The following is a 25,936-nucleotide window of genomic DNA, read 5'->3' on the forward strand; positions in this document are numbered from 1 at the left end:
TCTGACCCGTGTGAGGTGATACCTCATTGTAGTTTTGATTTGCATTTCTCTAATAATTAGTGATGTTGAGCATCTTTTCATGTGTTTGTTGGCCATCTGTATGACATTTCTTTGGAGAAATGTCGTTTAGATCTTTTGCCATTTTTTTATTGGGTTGTTTGTTTTTTGATATAGAGCTGCATGAGCTGTTTGTATATTTTGGAGATGAAGCCCTTGTTGGTCGCTTCGTTTGCAAATATTTTCTCCCATTCTGTAGGTTGACTTTTCATTTTGTTTGTGGTTTCCTTTGCTGTGCAAAGGCTTTTGAGTTTAGTTAGGTCCCATTTGTTTATTTTTGTTTTTATTTTCATTACTCTGGGAGGTGGATCGAAAAAGATCTTGCTGAGATTTATGTCAAAGAGTGTTGTGCCTATGTTTTCCTCTATAAGAGTTTTATAGTGTCTGGCCTTACATTTAGGTCTTTAATCCATTTTGAGTTTATTTTGTATGGTACTAGAGAATGTTCTAATTTCATTATTTTACACATAGCTGTCCAGTTTTCCCAGCACCACTTATTGAAAAGACTGTCTTTTCTCCATTGTGTATTCTTGCCTCCTTTGTCGTAGATTGACCATAGGTGCATCAGTTTATTTCTGGGCTTTCTATCCTGGTCCATTGATCTGATTTCTGTTTTTGTGCCAGTACCATACTGTTCTGATCAGTGTAGCTTTGCAGTATAGCCTGAAGTCAGGGAGTCTGAATCCTCCAGCTCCATATTTCTTTCTCAGGATTACTTTGGCTATTCAGGGTCTTTTGTGTTTCCATACAAATTAAAAAAATTTTGTTCTAGTTCTGTGAAAAATGCTATTGGTAATTTGATAGGGATTGCATTGAATCTGTAGATTGTCTTGGGTAGTATAGTCATTTTGACAATATTGATTCTTCCAATCTAAGAACATGGTGTACCTTTCCATCTGTTTGTAGCATCTTCGATTTCTTTCATCAACGTCTTATAGTTTTCAGAGTACAGGTCTTTTGCCTCCTTAGGTAGGTTTATTTCTATGTATTTTATTCTTTTTGATGTGATGGTAAATGGGACTGTTTCCTTAATTTCTCTTTTTCTGCTCTTTCATTGTTAGTGTATAGGAATACAAAAGATTTCTGTGTATTAATTTTGTATCCTGCAACTTCACTGAATTCATTGATGAGTTCTAGTAGTTTTCTGGTAACATCTTTAGGATTTTCTATGTATAGTATCATGTCATCTGCAAACAGAGACAGATTTACTTCTTCTTTTCCAATTTGGATTCCTTTTATTTCCTTTTCTTCTCTGATTGCTGTGCCTAGGACTTCCAAAACTATGTTGAATAAAAGTGGCAACTGGATATCCTTGTCTAGTTCCTGTCTTAGAGGAAATGCTTTCAGATTTTCACCGTTGAGAATGATGTTAGCTGTGGGCTTGGCATATATGGTCTTTATTATGTTGAGGTAGGTTCCCTCTATGCCCACATTCTGGAGAGTTTTTATCATAAATGGGTGTTGAATTTTGTCAAAAGGTTTTTTTGCATCCACTGAAATGATCATATGGTTCTTTTTTTTTCAGTCTATTAATGTGGTATATAACACTGATTTGTGGATAATGAAGAATCCTTGCATCCCTGGGATAAACCCCACTTGATCATGGTGTATGATCCTTTTAATGTATTGTTGGATTTGGTTTGCTAGTATTTTGCTGAGGATTTTTGCATCTATGTTCATCAGTGATATTGGCCTATAATTTTCTTTTTTTGTGGTATCTTTGCTTGGTTTTGGTATCAAGGTGATGGTGGCTTCATAGAGTGAGTGTGGGAGTGTTCCTTCCTCTGCAATTTTTTGGAAGAGTTTCAGAAGCGTAGGTGTTAACTCTTCTCTAAATGTTTGATAGAATTCACCTGTGAAGCCATCTGGTCCTGGACTTTTGTCTGTTGGAAGTTTTTTAAATCACAGTTTCAATTTCAGTACTTGTGACTGGTCTGTTCATGTTTTCTATTTCTTCCTGGTTCAGTCTTGGAAGGTTGTACCTTTCTAAGAATTTGTCCATTTCTTCCAGGTTGTCCATTTTATTGGCATAGAGTTGCTTGTAGTAATCTCTCATGATCCTTTGTATTTCTGTAGTTTCAGTTGTAACTTCTTTTCATTTCTAATTTTACTGATTTGAGCCCTCTCCCTTTGTTTATGAGTCTGGCTAAAGGTTTATCAATTTCATTTATCTTTTTGAAGAACCAGCTTTTAGTTTCATTGACTTTTCTATTGTTTTCTTCTTCTTTATTTCATTTATTTCTGCTCTGATCTTCATGGTTTCTTTCCTTCTACTAACTTTGGGTTCTGTTTGTTCTTCTTTCTCTAGTTGCTTTAGGTGTAAGGTTAGGTTGTTTGAGATTTTTCTTGTTTCCTGAGGTAAGATTTTATTGCTATAAACTTCCCTCTTAGAACTGCTTTTGCTACATCCCATAGGTTTTGTAGTGTCGTATTTTCATTGTCATTTGTCTTTAGGTATTTTTTGATTTCCTCTTTGATTTCTTCAGTGATCCATTGGTTGTTTAGTAACATATTGTTTAGCCTCCTCATGTTGGTGTTTTTTACAGTTTTTTTCTTGTGATTGATTTCTAATCTCATAGTGTTGTGGTCGGGAAAGATGCTTGATATGATTTCAGTTTTCTTAAATTTACTCAAGGCTTGCTGTGTGGCCCAGAATGTGATCTATCCTGGAGAATGTTCCATGTGCACTTGAGAAGAATGTGTATTCTGCTGCTTTTGGATGGAATGTTCTATAAATATCAATTAATCGCCTTGGTCTAATGTGTCATTTAAGGCCTGTGTTTCCTTATTGATTTTCTATCTGGATGATCTGTCCATTGATGTAAGTGGGGTGTTAAAGTCCCCCAGTTTTATTGTGTTACTGTTGATTTCTCCTTTTATGGCTGTTAGCATTTGCCTTATATATTGGGGTGCTCCTATGCTGGGTGCATATATATATTTACAAGTGTTAGATCTTCTTGGATTGATCCCTTTATCATTATGCAGTGTCCTTCTTTGTCTCTTATAAATCTTCATTTTAAAGTCTATTTTGTCTGATATGAGTATTGCTACTCCAGCTTTCTTTTGATCTCCATTTGCATGGAATACCTTTATCCATCCCCTCACTTTCAGTCTGTATATGCCCCTAGATCTAAAGTGGGTCTCTTGTGGACAGCATATATACAGGTCTTGTTTTCATGTCCATTCAGCCAGCCTGTGTCTTTTGGTTGGAGCATTTAATCCATTTTCCTTTAAAGTAATTATCATATGTATGTTCTTATTGCCATTTTGTTAATTGTTTTGGATTTGTTTTTGTAGGTCTTTTTTTTCCCTTCCTCTTTTTTTCTCTTGTGATTTGATGACTATCTTTTGTGTTGTGTTTGGATTGCTTTTTCTTTTTTGTATGTGTATCTATTGTAGGCTTTTGGTTTGCTGTTCCCATGAGGTTTTAATATAGCAGTCTGTATATAAACAAGATTGTTTTAAGTTGCTCGTCTCTTAATATCAAATGCATTTCCAGTACCCTGCATTTGTACTCTCCTCAGGATTGCTGGTTTTGATAAATTTGTGTGTGAATGATTTCCTACGTTTACTGTATGTTTGCCTTTATCAGTGAGCTTTCCCATTCGTAATTTTCTTGTTCCTAGTTGTGGCCTTTTCTTTTCTGCCTAGAGAAGTTCCTTTAGCATTTGTTGTAAAGCTGGTTTGGTGGTGCTGAATTCTCTTAGCTTTTGATTGTCTGTAAAGCTTTTCATTTCTCTGTCAAATCTGAACAAGAGCCTTGCTGGGTAGAGTAGTCTTGGTTGTAGGTTTTTCCCTTGTATCACTTAAATATATAGTGCTACTCCCTTCTGGCCTGCAGAGTTTCTGCTGAAAAAATCAGCTGATAACCTTATGGGGATTCCCTTGTTTCTTATTTGTTGCTTTTCCCTTGTTGCTTTTAACATTTTCTCTTTGTCTTTAATTTTTGTCAGTTTTACTAATATATGTGTCTCGACATGTTCCTCCTTGGGTTTATCCTGTATGGGACTCTGCACTTCGTGGACTTGAGTGAGTGTTCCCTTTCCAATGTTAGGGAAGTTTTTAGTTATAATCTCTTCAAAGATTTTCTCAGGTTCTTTCTCTCTCTCTTCTCTTCTGGGACCCCTGTAATGGGAATGTCGGTGTGTTTAATGTTGTCCCAGAAGTCTCTTAGACTGTCCTCATTTCTTTTCATTCTTCTTTCTTTATACTGTTCTGTGGCAGTGATTCCCACCACTCTTTCAGCTCACTTATTTGTTCTTCTGTCTCATTTATTCTGCTATTGATTCATTCTAGTGTATTTTTCATTTCAATTATTGTATTGTTCATCTGTTTGTTCTTTAAATCTTCTAGCTCTTTGTTAAACATTTCTTGTATCTTCTTGGTCTGTGCCTCCATTCTTTTCCAAGATCTTGGGTCATCTTTACTATCATTACCTTGGATTGTTTTTCAAATAGATTGCCTATCATTGCCTATCTCCAATTCACTTAGTTGTTCTTCCGGGGTTTTATCTTGTTCGTTTGTCTGGAATATGTTTCTTTGCCATTTCATTTTGTCTAACTTTCTGTGTTTTGGGTCTTCTTTCCTCAGGCTGCAGGATTGTAGTTCCTCTTGCTTCTGGTGTCTGCCCTCGAGTGGGTGAGATTGATTTAGGGGCTTGTGCAGGCTTCCTGGTAGGAGGGACTGGCGCCTGCCCACTGGTGCATGGAGGTGGGTCTTGTCCCTCTGGTGGGCAGAAATGTGTCAAGGAGTGTGTTTAGAGGTGGCTGTGAGCTCAGTACAACTTTAGGCTGCCTGTCTGCTGATGGGTGGGGCTATGTCTCCCCCCCACGAGTGCTGGTTGTTTGGCCTGAGGCCTCCCAGCACTAGAGCCTGCAGGCTGTAGGGTGGGGCCACTTCTTGGTGCCAAAATGGTGACCTCTGGGAGAGCTCACGCCAGTCAATATTCCCTGGGTCCTTCACCACAGGTGTCCTTGCACAGAGAGAGCCACAATCAACCCCCACCTCTTCAGGAGACCCTCCAATACCCGCAGGTAGGTCTAGCCCAGGCTCCTATGAAGTCACTGCTTTGTGCTGGGTCCCAGTGCACGTGAAAACTTGTGTGCGCCCTCCAAGAGTGGTGGAGTCTCTGTTTCCCTCATTCCTGTGGAGCTCCTGCACTCAAGCCTCACTGGCCTTCAAAGCTAAATGCTCTAGGGACTCCTCCTTCTGATGCCGGACCCTCAGGCTGGGGAGCCTGACGTGGGGCTCAGAACTCTCACTCCTGTGGGAGAACCTCTGTGATATAATTATTTTCCAGTTTGTGGGTCACTTACCCAGTGGGTATGGGGTTTGATTATATGGGGTGTGCAGGTGCGGTGACCCATGTGTGCTCCCAGTAGGGCGGAGGCAGCATCAGCCCCTGCTCACGGGTCTTCCAGTGGCAGCAGTGGCCCCCATGCCCCCAGGATAGTGGGGGCAGCAATTGGCATCTGCTCCTGTGTTTCTTAGTGGTGGTGGCAGCCCATGCACTCCCGGAACAGCAGGGGCAGCGACTGGCACCTGCTTCCATGTCTCCCATTCTTTGTTTTCTTGTGCAAAATTGTCTTGGCTATTCCTGGACTGTTACTGTTCTAGATAAAATTTTAATATCATTGTCAGGTTCCACAAAAAGTTGCTTTTGCCTTCATTTCTTGAGTGAAGTTTAGCTTTTAAAGCTTAATATTACTATTGTAGAATCACTAGCTTCTTATAAGCATAATTTCTTTCTTTTCCAGCATAGATGTTCTTCTCTTCTTCAATAGCTTCACACTTGGAAGTGTTCCAACAGAATGAGAACCTGACTATCCTAAGTGGCTGATAAAGGCTTACTGCAGTTACAGGAATGCTGATTGTTCCATAACATATGTAACTAATCTGGGTACATTTTGTAGACTGGTGATAAAACACGTCACATCTTAAATCTCTGAATGATGTGCTTACGTGTGTATGTGTATTTATGTGTGTACACACCTTCACATAAAAAGCAGAAACAAAACCATCTTGGGCCTTTGATTTGAAGCACTCTGCACTTCCCAGGTGATTCTGCTTCTGCTTTACTGAGCCAGCTACTAAGGGAACCTCAATGCGATGATGAATAGACTTGCCTCAAAAAGGAGAATGAAGGGGAGCAGAATATGCCATCCCAAAATGGGCCTCTTTGGCATAAGGATTATTCTGAGCGGATTATTTTTAAGAAACAGACAGAAGAAAAGCTCTAAAAATCTAGTAGAAGTTACTCATTTGTAAGAGACATTTACATTTGTAAGAGAAATTTTTATTTGTAAGTGAGTCTTCTAATCTCTGCCAGGGAGAGAAGGATGACTGTAAATCACAAGAAACTTTTATCAGTGGAGAAGATACCCAACTTAAATCTGCATAACAACCTTACTCTGTTTACTGTGTTTTTCCTAGTAACTTCCCATAACTGGCCTTCTCCACCTCCCAACATTTTTCTTGTGTCTTTAGCTGAAAAAGGAATTTAAGATGATGGCTTGGGCTATTTGGGGGAGTTAGTTTTCCAGGGTCTCCCCCCATGTATACAGGAGGTATACATGTTATTCGTTTTCTATTTATTTTTCTCCTGTTAATCTGTCTTTTATTACAGGGGTGGGGCCTCAGCCAACAACCTAGAATGGTAGAGGGAAAATTTTTTTTCCTCACTGACAGTTTGGCGACCCATGATGGGATCTGCTGAAACACTGTACTTCTTCTGGAGCCTGAAGATAGGAACCTGGAAAACTGGCAGAAGCCAGCAAAGGGTAAGAATTCTTACCAAAGTCACCTCTCTCGGATCTCTGTCTATAAGGCCCAGTAGAGAGAGGAAGGGGAAATTTCACCTTATTCTTTCCAAATTTAGATTCACAGAAGAAAATATTTGTGTGAATTAGTTCCTTGAGCATAAAGACTCTGGTAAAGATTTTGTTATAAGCACTCTTGTTTTCTGTTGATCCTTTCCCTTCCATAGATGGTCACTGTCTTACGTTGTCTCTGTCTTTTGTGTCATTTGTCATAAGGAGGAGAACCATAGGTCAGATAAGGTTTTCCTTTCATCTTGTTTTTTGTGTTGAGAGCTTGGCTTTTTGACTAGTAAGAAAACTCTCTCTAGTCATCACCAGCTGGAAGATGCTAGTATCAGCCTGTATCTGGCAGCCACTATAGGATGGCAATTCGAAACATATTCTCTTTGTCCCACTGTGCCAGCTCTCAGGGGAGTTTGTCTTAAGGGGTCCTGGTCCATAAGGGGCCTTTGGCGTCTCAACCTCTGTTGTCTTGTTAATGGTGGAAAAGCCCCATTCCAGTAGTGTCTTGCCTGGTATTACAGATTAGCAGGTTTGTGACTAGAGGTGTTTCATGTTCTCACAGAAAATGTGAGAGATTGTTTTCAGTACACCATTCCTACCACCTGTGACAAAGAAGGTCTTTGCTTTCTTAGGCTAACTCTGGGAGTGAACTTTCTTGATATTATGAGAGTCAGGCTTTTGCACTGTCCTAGGGGACACCTCTTGCATCCACGGTTAAGCCATAAAAAGCCATATTGGTTTGAGTTGCTATTGAGATTAATATACCATTGAAGATCCTACTCATCAATGACAAGATGATGGATCTTTTGAACTGGAAAAACTTTTATAAAATTGGAAAAAAATTTTTCAATTGGAAACTTTTATAAAATTGAAAAAAAATTCTCATTCTAAGGAATTGTCTTATTAGTACCTATGGAAAGATCAAATTGAAAAGAGGACACAAAGGAGTATGGTGTCTAGCCTTAGGGACTCTTTTAACAAGGTAAAATTACAAAGCCCCTTTTGCCTGCACTTTCAGAAGATCCTACCAGATTTAGAGAAGAGTTAGAAAGATCAGTGGCCATTCACAACCTCACTCACAAGGACCTTGACTGGATGCTCAGGGGTATTCTTCCCACCCATAATTATACTGCAGTTATCAAAGAAGCCAGACAGCCCCCTAGTGGACCACCCCCCACCCCACCCCACCCCACCCCACCCCACCCCCAACCAAGGAAACAGATGACCAGAATTTCTCCCAGGCTCTCCCGCAAATGATCAGGAAATGGATCAGTGGAGGTTAGTGTTCAGAGGATGATAGACTCAAGAGTGAACTGGTCCAAGGTTGAACTGTACACTCAAGGAGAGCATTCGCAGACCTTTGCTGAATGCTTTATACAGACTTTACAAAGGTAAATTGTACTAAACCCTAAAGCTCCAGAACATAGTAATGTTTTTATTTCCATCTCAGTTGGAATGGAAATCTTCTCCTTTGGTAAAAATGTGGGTGATTGTAGAGAGAAAAATGATGCTTCCATAAATAATATACTCTTGTGGATATCAGGTTCTAGTCCTGTTAACTGTCTGAAGTTTCATTATTTTCCTGTAAACTGGACTAGATCCTGAATTATCCTACTTTCCTCAAATAATCTGGCTACATCTCTTCAAACTAACGTTTCCAATTTTCTTCCAGTCTTTTGACTTGGAACCACTAAGAACAAACTGTATGAAGTTCCTAGAAATCTGATATGTCCTGATATAATATTATCACTTGTAATTCGTTATTATCTTAAAATGTATGTCACAGACATAACCATATTTCCTTGTCAATTGCATTATAACAAAGGCTCATTATATCTTTAACCATGGCTGTTTTTAAGTCTTTTGTCATTTATGAAAGTTATTGTTTTGCTTTTGCAAAAGTTATTTCCCAAAACCCTGCAAACTGAATGTGAATGGATTGACATAAAGTTCAGAGAAATGACCCCAGCGGCTCACGTTTAGATCATCTTTGTGCCTGTTGCTGTATGGACCACTCAGGAAGTTTATCTGAACATCCGATGACATCAGACAAATTCAAATTGCAGAAGATGCTTCAACCCCAACATCTAGAAATCTGACTGGCGGCCTTTAGGACTCAGGCTGAGTTTATAATTTGACCCAACCACTAACTTTTGTTTTTCTCCTGTTTCCATAGACATGCCTCTTATTAAATACCCAATTGCTTGCACCGTATAAGGCTAACTTTGGGACCCCCACCTGCAACACCAGCTCCTGAAATGAGACACAACTGTTTAACTGAGCTGACCTATCCTCGAGATTAAGAGGTTGGTTCAATGAAATAATAGAGCACTCCTCTATCAACTTAGCTTCTAGACTGTGAAACTTCATTGAACTTTTTTTTTTATTAATTTATTATTTATTTATTTATTTACTTTGGCTGTGCTGGGTCTTCGTTGTGGCATGTGGACTTCTTAGTTGCGGCATGCATGTGGGATCTAGTTCCCCGACCAGGGATTGAACCTTGGCCCCCTGCATTGGGACGTTGCAGCATGGGGGATCTTCGTTGTGGCATGCAGGATCTTTAGTTGCGGCATGTGGGCTTCTTAGTTGTGGCATGTGGACTTCATAGTTGTGGCATGCATGTGGGATCTAGCTCCCTGACCAGGGATTGAACCTGGGCCCCCTGCATTGGGAGCATGGTGTCTTACCCACTGGACCACCAGGGAAGTCCCTCATTGAACTTTCAAAGACAGGACTGAACAGGAACAGAATATGCCACCCCAAAATTTGCTTCTTCAGTATAAGGATTACTTTGAGCTGATTATTGTTAGTTTAGTTACTTAGTTAGTTAGATTCTTTTCCCAAATAGGCCATCACAGAGTATTGAGTAGAGTTCCCTGTGCTATAGAGTAGGTTCCTATTAGTTATCTATTTTATATATAGTACTGTATATGTGTCAATGCCAATCTCCCAATTTAATCCCTCCCTCCCACTTGGTAACCATGTTTGTTTTCTACATCTGTGACTCTATTTCTGTTTTGTAAATAAGTTCATTTGTACCATTTTTTTAGATTCCACATATAAGCGATATTATATATTTGTCTCTCTCTTTCTGACTTACTTCACTTAGTATGACAACCTCTAGGTCCATCCATATTGCTGCAAATGGCATTATTTCATTCTTTTTAATGGCTGAGTAATATTCCATTGCATATATGTACCACATCTTCTTTATCCATTCCTCTGTCGATGGACATTTAGGTTGCTTCCCTGTCTTGGCTATTGTAAATAGTGCTGCCACGAACATTGGGGTGCATGTGTCTTTTTGAATTATGGTTTTCTCCAGATAGATATATGCCCAGGAGTGGTATTGCTGGGTCATATGGTAACTATTTTTAGTTCTCTAAGGACTCTCCATACTGTTCTCCATAGTGGCTGTACCAATTTACATTCCCACCAACAGTGCAAGAGGGTTCCCTTTTCTCTACACCCTCTCCATCATTTGTTGTTTGTAGATTTTTTGATGATGGCCATTCTGACTGGTGTGAAGTGACACCTCATTGTAGTTTTGATTTAGCATCTGTTCATGTGCTTTTTGGTGATTATTTTTAAGAAACAACAGACACAGGAAAAGCTCTGAAAACCTATTGTAAGGGAAATTTACATTTATAAGGGAACTCTCCATTTTAAGCGTGTCTCCCTCTCTGTACCTAGAAGAGAAGGGTGACTCTAAATGACAAGAAACTCTTTATCAATGGAGAAGGTGCCCAACTTAATTCTGCAAAACAACCTTACCCTTTTTTACTGTGCTTTACCTGTTAACCTCCCATAACTGACCTTCCCTCCTCCTCCATCTATATCTTTCTTGTGTCTTTAGCTGAAGAAGGTATTTAAGGTGATGGCTTGGGCCATTTCAGGGGAGTTAAACTCAGTTTTCCAGGGTAGCTCCCATGTATACAGGAGGTATAAATGGTGTTTGTTTGTTAGACTTCTGTTACTTTTCTCCTGTTAATCTTGTATTACAGGGGTGAGGTCTCAGCCAAGAACCTAGAAGGGTGGAGGGAAAATTATTTTTCCTCCCCTCTAAGGACATTTAGAAAGTTTCTGAGTTATTAACTATTAAAGTCACAGCATTCTTCTTTTTAGGAGCATAACTATCAATTAACCATGAGCTCAAGGAAACACAACATAATCCAATGCTAATGGAAAAATGGTATATTCTTAGCCGCCTCAGAAAGGCACAGCATACATGGTTCAAACAGCAAATCTGTGGTGGCCATCAGACCTTTGGCAGGGCTTACATTACATTTGTTAAACAAGTTGGGTTTTTAAACTTATTTCATAAGTTTATAAGACCTGGTCATTTACACTGGAATATATATATATATATATATATATATATATATATATATATATATACACACATATATATATATATATATATATACACACACACACACACATTTTTCACCAATACAACATATATACTATCTAGAGCCCATTTATCTTCTTATGTCAACTTTGGTTCCATAGTGATCAAATTGTGGCAAAACTAAATTAGAGGTACTGATACTGTCATTAATTTGACTTAGAAAGTTAACATAAAGAAGAACCAACTGTTTTTAAAAAAAAGTCTCTGGTTGCATGTTAAAGGCATACTTCAGCATGAAGAGAGAAAAACACTCAATTACAAGATTTAGGTAAAAAAAGGATAATCCTAGAGGTCTCAAAGCATGACCTATAAATTGAGTCCTCTGTTATGTGATTTTTTTTTAATGGCTATTCTTACATACACTTCAATTAAAAAAAACAAAATCGTAAATCACAGTGGTTCTTAAAAATTCTATAAAATATCAAATTCAAAAATTACACAAAAATCTTACAGTCTAAAGTCAAGAAAAGAAATGTAAAAACAATTTGGGAATAAAGACTTTGAAAAAGTTTTGCTAAACTCAAATATCTTACAAGCTCTGCTGCATCACCCATCCCCATCCCTGTAGCCGGCATGATGGACTTGGTGCCACCTCTGGGCTGGGCCGGGTGATGTCAGAAGCACTTACAAATAAAAACACGAGGAGCTTGCAAATCCGGTTTTCTGGCCTGGGTGAGGAGTGGGCAGCAGCTTTTAAACTAGGTTGAATTCTCTCAGGTTTAGTTGTAGAATTGTGTCTTTCACAGCAGCAAACACAAAGCGGATATTCTCTGTGTCTGTAGCACATGTGAAGTGGGAATAGATGACTTTCTCTTTGTCAGGATTCTGATCTTGATAGAGCTTCAGGATAAAGTCTCTGGCAGCTTTGACATCTTGCTTTGGTCCTAGTCATGAGGGCAGTTAGAGGAATAAAAAAGAAAGATCCCAACTCACCACCAGGTCCTCCCAAAATCATTTTCAATGCACTCTTGTTCTTATTTGGAATCCTTCTTTGAGCCATCTTATCTCTAGAGACTCATTTACCTGGGACACTATTTTTATTATACCTTATTATGAACCTGCAAAAGAGTATTTTAAAGTGTCCCCTGGTATCGAAAAATCATACTCTAAGGAGATTTGTTGAAAAATAGTGACCTAATTTAATTTTCTGATTTGGACCACTTTTGAAGAGGTAATTCTTAAGTGAACTAGGAGAGCAAAGAGAAAGAATATGGGGACTAACATAACTGGTCACCCAAGTCTGACTCTAAAGCTTGAGAGCTGTATACTACATGGCAACGTGGTGAATAAAGGGAAAAAGGAGAGTGCTTAAACACTACTCCTCTAAATATCAGTGTCAAACTTGGTAACGTTTCTGCACCAGAAATAATTAGCAATAGGGCATAAACTCTCCTGCCTTGGATAGGTCATATAGATAACTTCAGCGTCTACCCTGTGTCTGGTAAAGGGGCTGCCACACTTCACCTTACACATCAGAAGTGCCAGGTGCTCTGACTGGCCCCGGAAGTGCAAAGGTGAGTCAGGCACAGTCTCTGCCCTCAGGATCTGACTGGGGTGAGAGCTGAAGGCCGAGAGAGAGCAAGGCAAGCCCAGGCCCCCAAGGGAGCATGAGGGGGGTGCACCTACAGTGGATGGGGGTGGACTTCCCAAAGGAGGAAGTGCCTGAGCTGGGTCTCAGAGAACAAAGTGGAGTTAGCAAAGGAGCTGGCAGTGTATTCCAGGCATTGGGAGAGGCGTGTGCGGAGGTGCTGAGGTGAAAACACACAGTGATTCAACTGGAGCTTCCATTCAGAGGTGGGGAATGGTGAGAAAGTCCATTAGAGGCAGATCAGGGAGGCCCCTGTGAGCCATGCTGAGAACTCTGAACTGATGCCAGGGAGGCCAGCTCAGCAAGATGGACACTTACTTACCGGTGTATTCTGGAAAATAGCTAATTAGATGAGAGTACATGATTTTCTCTTCCAAAAGATCCTTCTTGTTTAAAAACAAAATCACCGATGAGTTCAGAAACCAGGGGTAGGTGATGATGGTTTTAAATAAGGCTTTGCTTTCTTCCATGCGGTTCTAAGTGAAAAACAAGAGACTTAGGATAAATTAGAAAGAAAACCAACGCTTTGGGAACAACATACCAAATCACTGGCTCCACCCATCTGTCCTCCTCTTACCCAGCTGCCGTCTCCAGGTCGCTGTCCTTGCTTAGGCTGCTGAGCAAGTGGGGTCTCCGGCTGCTACTTCCCTGGCCCCCACCCTCTCATTAATCACCCCCTTCCGGATCTCCTCTCCTGTGGAACTAACGCTCCTGAGCACCTGCCCTGCGCCATGCTTGACACGTGTGTAACACAGGCGAGCTCCCCAAGGGGAACAGGTCCCCATTTCACAGGTGAGCATACTATTGTTCACAGAATTTAAGTACTTTTCCAAGACTGTATAATAGTACAATCTAGTGGAAGCTATGTAGAAGGACAGTAATCATTTCTGGACATTAGACACTGGCAAGAAAATATTAAATGATCCTAATTTATGGAAAGCAGACAGGGCGCATACAAATCTTATCTGGTGACAAATAATTGTTCTAGCTAGCATTCCGCTCTCAAGTATTTCTAAGAGGAAAGAAACACTTTCCTTCCTTCCTTTAGACTGAGAAACACGAAAGCCCAGCGCACTGGCTCCAGAGGGACATGCCCTAAATTTCTATTCCCACAACTCCCAAACTCCTGGGCCCGTTATCCTACTCAGTACGTTTCTGGAGACCAATTCTGGAATTTACTACCAGAAAGGCAACGTCTCACTTGTTTTTAAAGCTTCTTTAAAATTTATTGTAATCTTATCAATAATGATCTCCAAGGAAATACAACATATGAAAAAACAATTCCTATACGGCATAGTGCGTGGATGCAACACACATCTACAACTAGGATGGAAAAGTCTGGAGTGGCAACCTAGGATTTTTCCCCAGATACCTAGGGCTTTTCAGAGAGGAGAAAATACTTAATTTCTAGGCACATCAAGGTAAGGTACTTACCCCTTGCGCACCTGACTAATCCTTTGAGTTTCCCGAGAAATGTCCTAGGCAATTCCTGAGACAAATTTGGAGCTAATTTTTCATATTGGTAACTCAATACCTTTGCTTTTCAAAAAAAATCTCTCCACTGGAAGAGCTGGGCAGCCGCCAAGATTTCTATTCTTCTTTGCACAATGACACTAGTAAATGGGCTAATCCTCCACTAATAAGCTAATGTAACTGTGCTCCTCAGAGAAATGTCTGCTCTCAAGAAATACCAGATAGAATCTGTTCATAATTATTGCCTAATCCTGGAAAGAATTCTTTATTGATTTACTTTCATGCCCTACAAGCAAGAGATATTTCTATTGTAAAAGGTCAAGAGGTCTTGTGCAAACGGTAGGGGGAAAAGACAATGGTTGTCACACAGAAAATACCCACAACCTCACAAAGAAGTGACTGGGATGGTTCTCCTCACTTTTCAGGCAGATCCAGCTAATGGAGTTCACCCAGCCAGCGTCATGGCAACTCTGCAGAGGACACTGAATGCCTGACTGGGGTGGATCAGCCCCAGCTGCCCTGAGCAAGTCCCTTCCAGGGGAAGCGAAGGGCAGATGCTATCCCAGGCGGGCCCAGGGCAGCTCCAAGCATATGGCCACCACTCCCCATGCCAACTCAGCTCGGGACCTAATTCGGGAGTGCCATGGGCCATGGAGGTTGGGAAGCCTGTTCTCAGATGAAGTTTATTAGAAATAGTGTTGTTCAACTTTGGCTGTATATTAACATCCCCAGGGGGCTTAGTGAAGATACCCCCAACTCAAAACCAGGAAATAGGAATCTCTACTATAGGGTCCTAAAGATTTTTTTTTTTTTTTTAATATGCAGCCAAGGCTGAGACCCATGGTTTTGAGTGGCTCTACCCTTTGTAGTGCATTAGATTAGATCCCCAAGCTCAGGCCACACACAGCACCAATTAAATTAATCTCTGGGGTTGGCCCCAGCTGCCAGGTTTTTCTTTAAGGTCCCTTGGGGATTTTAGTGTACACCTAAGTTTAAGAACCAGGATTCTAGGTTAGTGATTCTCAAATTACCTGGGATCTTAAAGATCCTGATTTATTCGGTCTGGGTTGATTCAGGTGTGCATTTCTAACAAGCACGCAGGTGACGCCTGTGCTGTTAGCCCACAGACTTCACTTTGCAGAGCGAGGCGATTTAACCTAAGGGATAGGGTCTAATGCCAGAGCTGGCTGGCTTCTTGCAAACTGCAGAAATAGGTTTCTGTCTTCCACAGCTAACTGAATTCCTCACCCAGCATACCTCATTGTCACACTCAGCCAGGACCTGGTCGTATTCACTCAGAGCAACCAAAAAAATAATGGAGGTGACACTCTCAAAGCAGTGAATCCATTTCCGTCTTTCAGATCGTTGGCCACCAACATCCACCATCCTGTTCAACAGAAACATGTGACTCTTTGGGGGAAAGGACATGGAATTCACACTCTTTAGGGTCCTCAATGATTTTTAAGAATAAAAAGGGATCCTACGATTAAAATGTTTGAGCACTGCTGCTTTAGGCTATGAGGAACCACTGGATGTTTCCTAGCAGAGGAGGCACAGAATGTAAGTGAAGTTACTAAAGATGCGCGCCGAGGTCACTCAGATGGAGCCTGTTTGGAGACACTGGTTAGGAAACTGCTGCAATAGTCCAGGCAGAAAGCTCAAGCATCCACTTGGGCATTGCCCTAACCACCAGAGGGTGCCAGGACACCAGACACAAAAGAGTAGAAAGGCAGGCAGGCTTCAGGACCACTGGGCTTCCTTCCAGCCCTCGCCCTTCTTGTTTCACTGGCTCCTCCAGTTAATCTACAAATCCTTTCTGCATTAGCTGGATGCCACCAGCTTATGGAAATGAGTCCAAGGGGCCTCTCTAGAGTAGAAAAGCATGTACTTCAAGAGTGCTGGGCCCTGTCTAAGGGGATGGCTGCTACACCATTGCAGCAACTGCAGCTGGACAAAGACGCAGGCTCGCTATTGGACCAGATCCTCCAACTTTTCAAGAGAAACTATCCCCCAACTTACCAAGAGGTAGCAAATGTTTTAAGCAAAATAGCCCAATCTTTATAAATATTGGCTCAAAAATGTTTTTAAATGTCAAGTGGGCTAAAGAGAATACATCTGTGGACCAGATTCAGGTTCTGGAAGTTGCAAGCAGCAGTTGATTCTGAAAAGGTTTGGATAAATTTATGGGCACACAGGCATAGGACATGTGCTTGCAGAGATGCAGAATATCAAGGGGCTCGATCAGAGAGCTCCCCCGACATGACAGTGCTCCAGAAGCACTGAGATGCAGTTGGGGTACAGACAGGACCTGGACACGGCCCGACTGTACTTACGCTGTCTCAACTAGACAAGCGTGTGTAACAATTACTAGGAGGAGCAAGGGAACTAACAGATATAAAAGTCCTTTGAAATCTGCAGTGATAAATCTTGGAGAAGAGAATAGAAGGGAAGAGAAATATTCAACAGTATCTTCAATCTGTGGGTTACAGAAATACACATCTGTGTGTGTTTGTGTGTGTGTGTGTGTGTGTGTGTATTTTACACATAAGAATCATTCCAGACATCAGTAGGGAGTCTCTTCTTCTATAAGGGGAATAGAAAGGTGGTTTTCTCTCCACTAGTAGCACTTAAGACCAACCACAATTCTAAATACCCTGTGATGGAGAGGGCCAATATTGCCCTAAGAGATGGAAGCCCTTTTAGCAATAACACATTTAAGACTCCATTTGGGGACTTCCAAGCCTGGACAGATTCTTAACGGACTATGTCGGGGTGACAGACTTACCGAAAGATGATGTTTTCCAAATCAAATGGGTACTCAATGATGCCGGTTGTGGGCACTCGGACGCGAAGCACGTCTTGCTGCGTTGGCACGAACGATGGCATGGCGATCCGGTCAATGTCAGTCAGGTAACTGATGTTAGAGATCAAGATGCTGAGAAGGGAGAAATGCCCCTCCAGGGAAGTCACCCCAACTCACAGTGACCCTACTCAGATTCACCAGTGACTTTCGTGAGAGCCAACACTCCAGCCCTCCTACAACTGTGTGGAGGGAATATGGATCAGAAGCCTTCGTGAGCCTTCTGGGAAATCTGCAGATCTCGCCTCTCTTCCTTCTGGTTCTCAGCTCCATCACTCTGGCCAGTGAGGGAGCCAGCGGGGCCACAGGAGGAGGAGGTTGGAACAGGCCCTCTGACATCTCACGTGTCCTCCTCTCTCCATAGGTCCTTCTCCCTCCCACACGCCCTCATCCAAGAACATTACAGAATGTAGATGCTGTTCTTGGACACTTGGCTCAATGAGTTAGTCCAATGGGAAGTCCTCTCAAAATGAGAAAAAGTTCCTTGTTACACTGGGAAATTGACACCTAAAATAACCCAAAACTTGTCTTGGATTATTTTTGGCCAAATATTAAAGCCCTAAGCTTAAGACATGTCACTTTTTCTGTGGTAAAACAAGAGGACACTACTTTTTTTTAATCTTAAGGCCTTTTAAAGAGACACTTTTGCGTAAATAGCTGAGGCTCTGGCCAATGACGGTATTGGTGACTTGGAGCCCCCTGCAAACAGAGGTGGCCCCGCCTTCTCCCCCCCCAAGCCTCCCCACCCCTCACCTACCCCCTTACAGGCAGAGCTCACCTAGGTCTGCTGGCGCTGAACATGTGGCATGAAGGGGAGCCAAGAGGTAACAGGCAAACCCTATTCCTGTGCAGCCCTCAGCGCAGGAAGCAAACCACTGGGTCACCCTTCTGTGACCCACACCCCCATGCACGGCCCCAGGGCTTATCGTCATGGACTTCCGTTTGTGATATTTTGATTTACACCTGTCTCGTTCCACCAGACTGTATGTTCCTTCAGGGCAGAGAGCACCAGTTGTACCTGTAGCCCTTACCTCAGTGCCTGGCACACAGGAGACACACATCACATTTTTGTGAAATGAATGCCTGTCCAAATAAGCAGACAGTACCAGCAGAGTGGATGACAACCACTGACCTGGACCAAGGAAGTGCCCAAGTGCCTGGGGTCTCGCCAGTTCCAAAGGCAGGGCACCGTCCGGGTCTGTGAGTGCCGTTTTCTCTGTTGCAGCTCTGTCCACCACCCTAGCTACTCCCCACATTCTTCTCAGTGGACTTGCCCCAGTTTTCAGGGCTCCACTGAGTTCTACAGCAGGCCCAGTGGCTCTTTTCCAAGTTGATCTACATCAAGAGCCCCAACCACTCCCCAGGGCCTTCACAGAAGCAAATGACACAGGCTGTCCCAGGGAAGGGCCAGGGATGCCTTGGCTGACTTGGAAATGTCCCTGGCTCCCCAGCTGTCAAAGGCAGTCTGCCCTCCTCCTGGGGACACGGCCTTCCTTCCTGCGAGCTGTCTTCTGTGCTGATCCAACAACGTATCAGGGCTTAGTTTACTTCCTTTTCCTGCTTTGCTGCTGTGTTGGACCTAAATGTTCCTGTACTCAGATTGGTTGTGCTAACCTGGATTAATGTCATTCAACACTCAGCCCGGGACAAATGCCAAAGGGAGGCTAGTGAAACTGAGGAGGCAAGATTCTGGTTTCCTTTCCTGCCCGCTGGCTTGTCCAGATGATGGGTGAATTACCCACCCACACCAGCTTGGAGGGCAATGACAGCACCTGAAGAGAAGGGGATGGGTCTGGGGAAAGGATTCCAGGGCCTTCAGAGGGTGGAAATGACACAGGGCAAGAGGGAAGGAGCTGAGTTGCAGAAGCAGGAATCCTCACCCCTTCAAGAAGGACCATGACAACTATTTGCCCAGTGATCTGGCTGATGGAGGCACTGCCTTGGGAAATTCTTAATAAAATCAAACCCTGTGATCTCCGTCGGAGAGTGTGCATGCAGAACACCTATTTCTTTTTATCTTAATGGATTACTGATTTAAAACTAGAGCCTTATGGATCCCAAATATAATGCGTAGGCAAACAAAGGGCTCCCGGACTGAGCTTTCTCCATGGCTGGGCCCGCAGAGCCTATCTCGCCCACTAGAGGGCAGCACCAGATCAGCCACTGACAGGTGTATTGCATGCACTGCGCTTCCAAACTCTGATTTTAGAGTTTAGGGCAATTGGACCTGCTGTCTACTGATCAGGAACCCAGAAGGCAGAGGGATATGGAGAGGGGGAAGTAGAAGCCAAAAGCAGTTGTAGTCCTGGTTTAAATCAGATAGTTTCAGCACCCCAAATGAGATCAGTCCCACCAAGGGGACTTACCCACATTTGACTTACCCTCTCGTTGAAAAGGACAGAGGCTTACTTAGAACTTGACGAGGAAAGGTAGATATGGGCAGGGAGAGCTATCTGGGGCTCCACAGGGGGCCTGAAGATTTCAGGAGGTGGGAAGAGAGGCACCCGAAATTAAGAGTGGGATACAGACGAGCAGAAGGGAGGTAGTGTGGCCCCCAGGTGCCGCATTTTAGCAAGTAGCTCATTTCTCCCCCCTTGAAGTGTGGCCATGCTTGCCTGAAAGCACCCTGGGTGGCCACAGCCTGGGGCTCTGTACTCACTATCTGGCAGAGTCTGACAGCTGGTATTCCCTCCTCCTGTCATAACATTCCTGGATTCCCGGGTCCTGCCAGAGCTGCTTGATGGCCTCCACCTGGTCCCTGGAGAGAGCGGAGACCTTGTCTACGTCCACTTCTCTGATCAGCTGGGCATTTTCCTGCTCAAATGAAAAGAGAACCTTTCATTAGGCAAAGGAAAGGAAGCCAACACACTGATGACTTGGGGACAAGACTTGCCCTGGTCCGTGGATTAGGGAGGATGTCCCTAGATGCTAGGGTGTGGTGGGTGGTCTCTAGAAGAGCTGCTCACAGACAAGCCACTCAGTTGCAGCCTCACTGGGTGGAGATGATGTGACTGCTTAACTCAGTGGAGAGCGCCAGAGAAGGCCCAAGGCCTGTGGCCTTCGGTCCCAGCAGTACCCCGGGGGCCAGTTTCACCGGCATTCAACACCCAGTTGTGAACAGAGAAACACGGGAACGACTGATCATCATTGATTATCATCGTACTAACAAACATTACTTCCTCATTAACATGCAACTCATTTGAATATGTGCATAGCCAATGGAACAATTTAAAAGTAACATTATTATTAGTGGCATACCAAGGGCGGGGTAAGCAGGTCCAGCCCAGTGCAGGAAATAAAGGCGTGCGTGATCTTCAGAGCATTGAAAAATAACACCACCAACAATCACCAGTCGGCTTTCTTTCTCTTCCCTTTATTTTTTAAAAGATGTTTTAATAGACTTTACTTTTTAGAGCAGTTTTAAGTTAGAGCAAAACAGAGAGGAAAGTACAGAGAGTTCTCATACAGTCTGCTTTTTATTATCAGCATCACTAATAAAACTCTTTCCCACTGGGTGGGCCACACCCAGCGCAACCCTCACACCATGCCACTGACTGCTCTAATATTATGTTTACTATTCCATCACTAAATTATTATTGCTCTAATACTACTGCTTTATTATTCCAGTAACTGTTAAGATCATTATTGCTGTAATTATTACTGTTAAAGAAGTTATCATTTATTACCCACTTACTATATGCTCAGGGCTCTACATATATTATCTCATCAACAGAAGGCAAGCCAGAGGCCAGAAATCTTTCCAAACTTTAGCAAATAGAGATGATAAGACTGGCCTGTATCCGCAACACATCCCTGTGTTGGCCCCAGAGACGCAGCATCCCATCCCTGGCTGCAAGTTGCAGCAAACGAGAGAATCCTGCTGAGGGAGACAGGAGCCTGGCCTCGTCTTCCCTCTGCCATCTTGCTGTATCTCACAGCAATTACATCATGCACTGGCAGCTGTGAGTCAGCAAAGCATCCTTTGGCAGCTCTGATCTCCTGCACCCCTTGAAAAGTCACTCTTACCTTGCATTTCTCATCATGAAACCCAACAGGAGGTTGGAGGAAAGGGAGCTCTTATAGATTCACTTGACTCAGGGAAAAACCAAGGGCTGTGATTCAATCAACACGACTTTGCCCTACATCCATCCAGAGGGAGTACAAACTCTTCCCCTAGACTGTGGGATCCTCAGGCAGGTAGAGGATCTTGGCAGAGTCTCAAACAAGGTCTAGGCAGGATGGGTTAGTGGCAAGTGCCTGGGCGGGGAATCAGGACCCTGAATTCTAAGTAGTTCTGTCGGGACTTTTAAGGAACCCAATAGGTTCCCTGCCTCAGCATCGTCATTTGTAAGAGGAGCCAGTGATTTTCAATGGGAACCTGATTTATAAAGTATCACCCAAATGTAAGCAGAACTCGCCTTATTATTGCAATAGATGCCTAATAAATATTTCTTGTTTGCCAAAACAGGACACAGTGACAGCCCTTAAACCAGGATTTCTAATCCTGCCCAGTGGCACATTTTGTGTCACGTGCCCTATTGTTAGCCAGAGAGAACAATAAATGGAGAACATGGACAGTGTCTCAATGGAGCAGGAAGGCTGTCTCCCACTTCCTCCCCTCCTCTCGCCACTCTCCCACCTCCCAAATATGGTCAGATGGTCTCCACTGGAGGATGAGGATGACAGCTTCCCAGGATACCCCATTTGGCCACACCAGGCGTGGTGAGGGCGCTGACCTGGGCGTAGCTCTAAATTATCTGTTTTCCCGTCTTCGTGACAAGTCAGGAAATGCCACAAGGGCAGAGCCAATGTCTTACTTATCCTTACATCCCAGAACCTCGTGCAGTGCCTGGCAAATAACAGGTGCCCTCTATGGATGCAGGTGCCCAATAAACATCTGTGGTGCACATAAAACTGTATCCCTCTAACAGATGGATAACCACGGGGAAATAACAGTGAAAGAACACTAGAGCAGGATGATGGAAGCCTGTGCCGGGCACGGTGGGAACACAGAGGAGCTGGGAGACAGGAAAGCCTCCCTAGTGGAGGAAAGGCTCTGGTGACTCTTGGCCAATTGGTCTTAACCACTCTGCCCCTGGTGCAGTCAGCATCTTTGTTTTTTGGGGGCAGGCCTCTTGTGTTGCTTTCCTACACGTAACTGTTAAATTCAGCTTACCTGCTGAGAGGTAGCCCTGTGAGAATCATCAGCGATGTTGCAAATACTTCTACCTCTCCTCCTCACAAAGGCAATGAAGTACTGTATTCTGTGGTGAAGGAAACATAAGTGGAAGCGACGTCTGTCTCTTTTAGGAAGAAACTTTAAGGAACCAGTGAGTAATTCACCACATTGCCTTTTGTCTACTGTGGTGATTATCATGGGATAAGACGGAGCCTCCATCAGCCAGGCTTCCTGAGCAACAATAATGAGCTAACACACCATACTGCATATGGAGCATGAGTGAGAAATCAACTTTTATTACCTAAGCTGCACTTTGGGGGAAGTTTGTTACTGCAGCATAACCCACTCTATCCTGACTGATACATGTTGCAATGGATAAACCCAGTGTTTGGCTCTTCCAGTAGATAGAAAAAGTGGATCCCAGTGAGATATTAGAGAGGAATACAGGCTTCTACATAGGCTTCTTGGGGGAGAAGTGGAATTTGGGGAAAAGACATAGACCTGGGATTTCAGGTAACCAGGGGAATTCAGCCAGGTGAATATGTGAAAAACATATTGTCTGTTCAGACCAGCGAGGGGATTTGGGCGGAATCTTGCTTGAAAGAAGAGGAGAACAGAGGCTCCTTAAAGAGCCCAACAATTGGGACTTTGGTTTGGAACAGACTAGACTTAAGGCGGCCAGAAGGATTCCAAGTCCAGAGGTCTCCTGTCCGTCTTTGGCTCCTCCTGGTTAGCTCTCCCACCTGTCTGGATCCATTTTTTTAAACCTCTTATTTTGAAATAATTTAAGACTTGGGAAAAGGTGGGGAACATGGTACAAAGAGTTCATCTCTGCCTTTCCAGATTGCCCAAATGTTCATAATTTCCTACCTTGCTTTATCATTCTCCCCACTCCCTCCACATGTGTTCAGACACACACCCATACCTGCACACATAACTCACACATATATATTTCTCTGGAAATATTTGAAGGGAAACTGCAGACACAATGCCTCTTTATCTCTAAAGACTTCAGTGTTATTTCCTAAAAACAGACATATAGAACTTCCCTGGTGGCGCATTGGTTAAGAATCCGCCTGCCAATGCAGGGGACACGGGTTCGAGCCCTGGTCCAGGAAGATCCCACATGCTGCAGAGCAACTAAGCCCGTGCACCACAACTACTGAGCCCGCGTGCCACAACTACTGAGCCCATGTGCCTAGAGCCCGTGCTCTGCAACAAGAGAAGCCACTGCAGTGAGAAGCCCGCGCACTGCAGGGAAGAGTAGCCCCCGCTCGCCGCAACTAGAGAAAGCCTGCGCACAGCAACGAAGACCCAACGCAGCCAAAAATAAATAAAATTTTTTTAAAAAACAGACATATATAATCATATATAAAGATCAAAATCAGGAAACTAACACTGACACAATATTGCAGTCTACTCCTCAGACCTATCCAAAATTTGACAGTGGTCCCATAAAGGTCCTTTATCTGCCCAATCTAGGCTCACATACTGCATTTGGTTGTCACTTTAGTCTCCATCTATCTGGGAAGGCTCTGCAGTCAGAGGAGCCCTTTGTGTTACTCTGATCAAGAATGGCCTCACAAGGATGTGTTCTTTAGTCACGAGTCATCACAAGGACGGCTGGTGGAGAGAGTGGCACAGCCGAGCCCCCAGAGTATGTTCCAGGGGCAAATATTACAAAGGGCAGAGAGGAATGAGGAAGAGGGTGACCTGGTTTTTAAATAAATTGTATTGAAGTATGAGATGAATGACTTCTGCACATTAACAATGTGTGTTTTTAAAAAGTGGGGCTTTGTGCAGATTTCCCTCTGACTTGGCTAAATAGTTTCATACACAGAGTGTGAGCATTTTTATCGTTATGTTCAAACCACTTCTACAGTGCACACCGTCTGAGAGCAGGAAGCCCTTATATAATGGGGGAAATTTTGTGTCAGGTAGTTGGGCTTTTTCATCTCCTGGAAAGAGAGAAGAAATGTTCTAAGAGGATCAGATTTAGGGAAAGGTTATGATTTGGGCAGGGGACAGGCTGAGTCTGAGGGGGCTGACATCTAAGTGGAGAAATCCAGGAAGCAGATGAATAAAATGGGTGTGTAGTTCATGGAAAGGTCCTCGGCTAGAGGAGCGCATTGAACTAAAACTGCCTAACTCATATATTCCTTTGAAAGGAGAAATCACAAAGCAGTAAATATTACTGGAGCAAATTCAGCAGATGCAGAAACACAAACAGTTTCTCAAACACTGAGCTCACATCTGGCTTTTCCTCTCTTCCTTTCTCAGACAAAAGCACCATTTTCACTGCTCTGAAGAAAGAAGAACACAGAAACCAGATGTCCTACATGTGTGTTTCACTCAGTAATTCCCAGGGTGACAGTGGAAGGAGCTGCTTTTGAAGTGTCGCCTTGCTGGCTTCACACTTGGAACCCCGGCCGCCTGGGTGACAGTCGCTGTCGAGCCCAGCAAGCCCATCTGGCTGGAATCCAGGGCCCCGTGGGCAGCCCCATTCTCCACCAGGTCCTCACAGGGGGAGCCCTACACCATTAACCGCCCAGCACTGCAGGGCCCAGAGCCTTCTCACTGACTAGGGGAGACTTCCCCTAGTCAGAAGCCAGAGCTCCTGTTCTTTCATCAGATACTTAATCATGTTCGTTAAAACCTTTATTCATTAACATATTCTAGATAATAAAAGCCTAATTTAATGCTATTTCAAGTGTCTACTATCATATGCAGTACCTCAGAAGCTTTGTAAAAACAAACGAGATTAAAATAAAATATATGATTAAAAATGAAAGTTCCCCGTAACATAATATTTCTGACTTTCACACAATCACTCCTCCGTGTTTTAACATCTACATCAAGATCCAGAACTACACTACATATTCTATCAAACTAAAATTAGGAAGTAAAATTTCAGTGCTCCATAACGATCAGCTGTGAAAGCATCTCAAAAATTGCATTATAAAGAAAATGCTGGTAAACTATGCTAGAGAAAGGAATGTTTTCTATAAAAAAACAAGGACCTTCTGCTTCTGGTAAAGGAAGACTAGGACATTTAGATCAACTCTTCCACTAGGGACAGCTAGAGATGGTGGACAAAATATTTTCAAAAGTATGCTCAAGAATAATCAGGAAACTAATGAACAAGTAAGTAATTGCTGGGCCAGAGTGTAGGGTAGGATGGCATCCAAGGAGTTGAACCAGCATTTGGGAAACCTTTCTCCCTGGGGCTTCTGCTTGTTCTAGAAGGAGCAGTGTGAGGTTGAGCAGCTCCTTTTTCAATATTACAGGACGAGGGTGACTGGGCTCGAAGTTAGCAAGAGCAAAAGGCCCTTAGAAGCCCTCTGGCTCTGGGTTGGGATCCAAGGGGTAGCTCTTAGTGACTTGCAACTCAGCTCGGAATCACCACAATATCAGAAATTGAGTATCCCCAGACACCTGGCAGAAGAAAAGAAAATTTCTTTTTGAAGCTTGGAAGATTGCATCTTCCTTACCCTCAAGTTATTTTTTCATGTGTGTCCAGCACACTAACAAAAAGAACCAAGCA

At 43.0% G+C, this 25,936-nt stretch overlaps 1 protein-coding gene and 1 long non-coding RNA gene across 5 annotated transcripts in view; one reads left to right on the top strand and one right to left on the bottom strand.

The window, feature by feature from the left end:
* Positions 1 to 1,664: 1,664 nt before the first annotated feature.
* On the top strand, positions 1,665 to 25,139 carry LOC103017941 (uncharacterized). Of its 4 annotated transcripts, XR_009008658.1 has the most exons (5): positions 1,665 to 4,767; positions 5,025 to 5,090; positions 5,814 to 6,836; positions 9,055 to 9,184; positions 24,673 to 25,139. It is a non-coding gene; the product is annotated as an uncharacterized LOC103017941 (long non-coding RNA). The 4 variants fall into 4 exon arrangements; XR_009008656.1 differs by having other exon boundaries at positions 1,665 to 5,090; XR_009008657.1 differs by having other exon boundaries at positions 5,025 to 6,836.
* GNA14 (G protein subunit alpha 14) overlaps positions 11,280 to 25,936 on the bottom strand; it is a 197,358-nt gene continuing 182,701 nt past the window's right edge. Inside the window, exons 3-7 of the mRNA XM_007182296.2 lie at positions 19,873 to 20,027; positions 17,139 to 17,267; positions 15,611 to 15,740; positions 13,203 to 13,356; positions 11,280 to 12,176 (exon numbers count right to left, since the gene is read on the bottom strand). Coding sequence (XP_007182358.2) covers positions 11,986 to 12,176; positions 13,203 to 13,356; positions 15,611 to 15,740; positions 17,139 to 17,267; positions 19,873 to 20,027 — 759 coding nt within the window. The 3' untranslated portion in view covers positions 11,280 to 11,985. The remainder of the gene's footprint in view (positions 12,177 to 13,202; positions 13,357 to 15,610; positions 15,741 to 17,138; positions 17,268 to 19,872; positions 20,028 to 25,936) is intronic.

This window comes from Balaenoptera acutorostrata, chromosome 6, assembly GCF_949987535.1.
Source record: "Balaenoptera acutorostrata chromosome 6, mBalAcu1.1, whole genome shotgun sequence".
NCBI lineage: Eukaryota > Metazoa > Chordata > Mammalia > Artiodactyla > Balaenopteridae > Balaenoptera > Balaenoptera acutorostrata.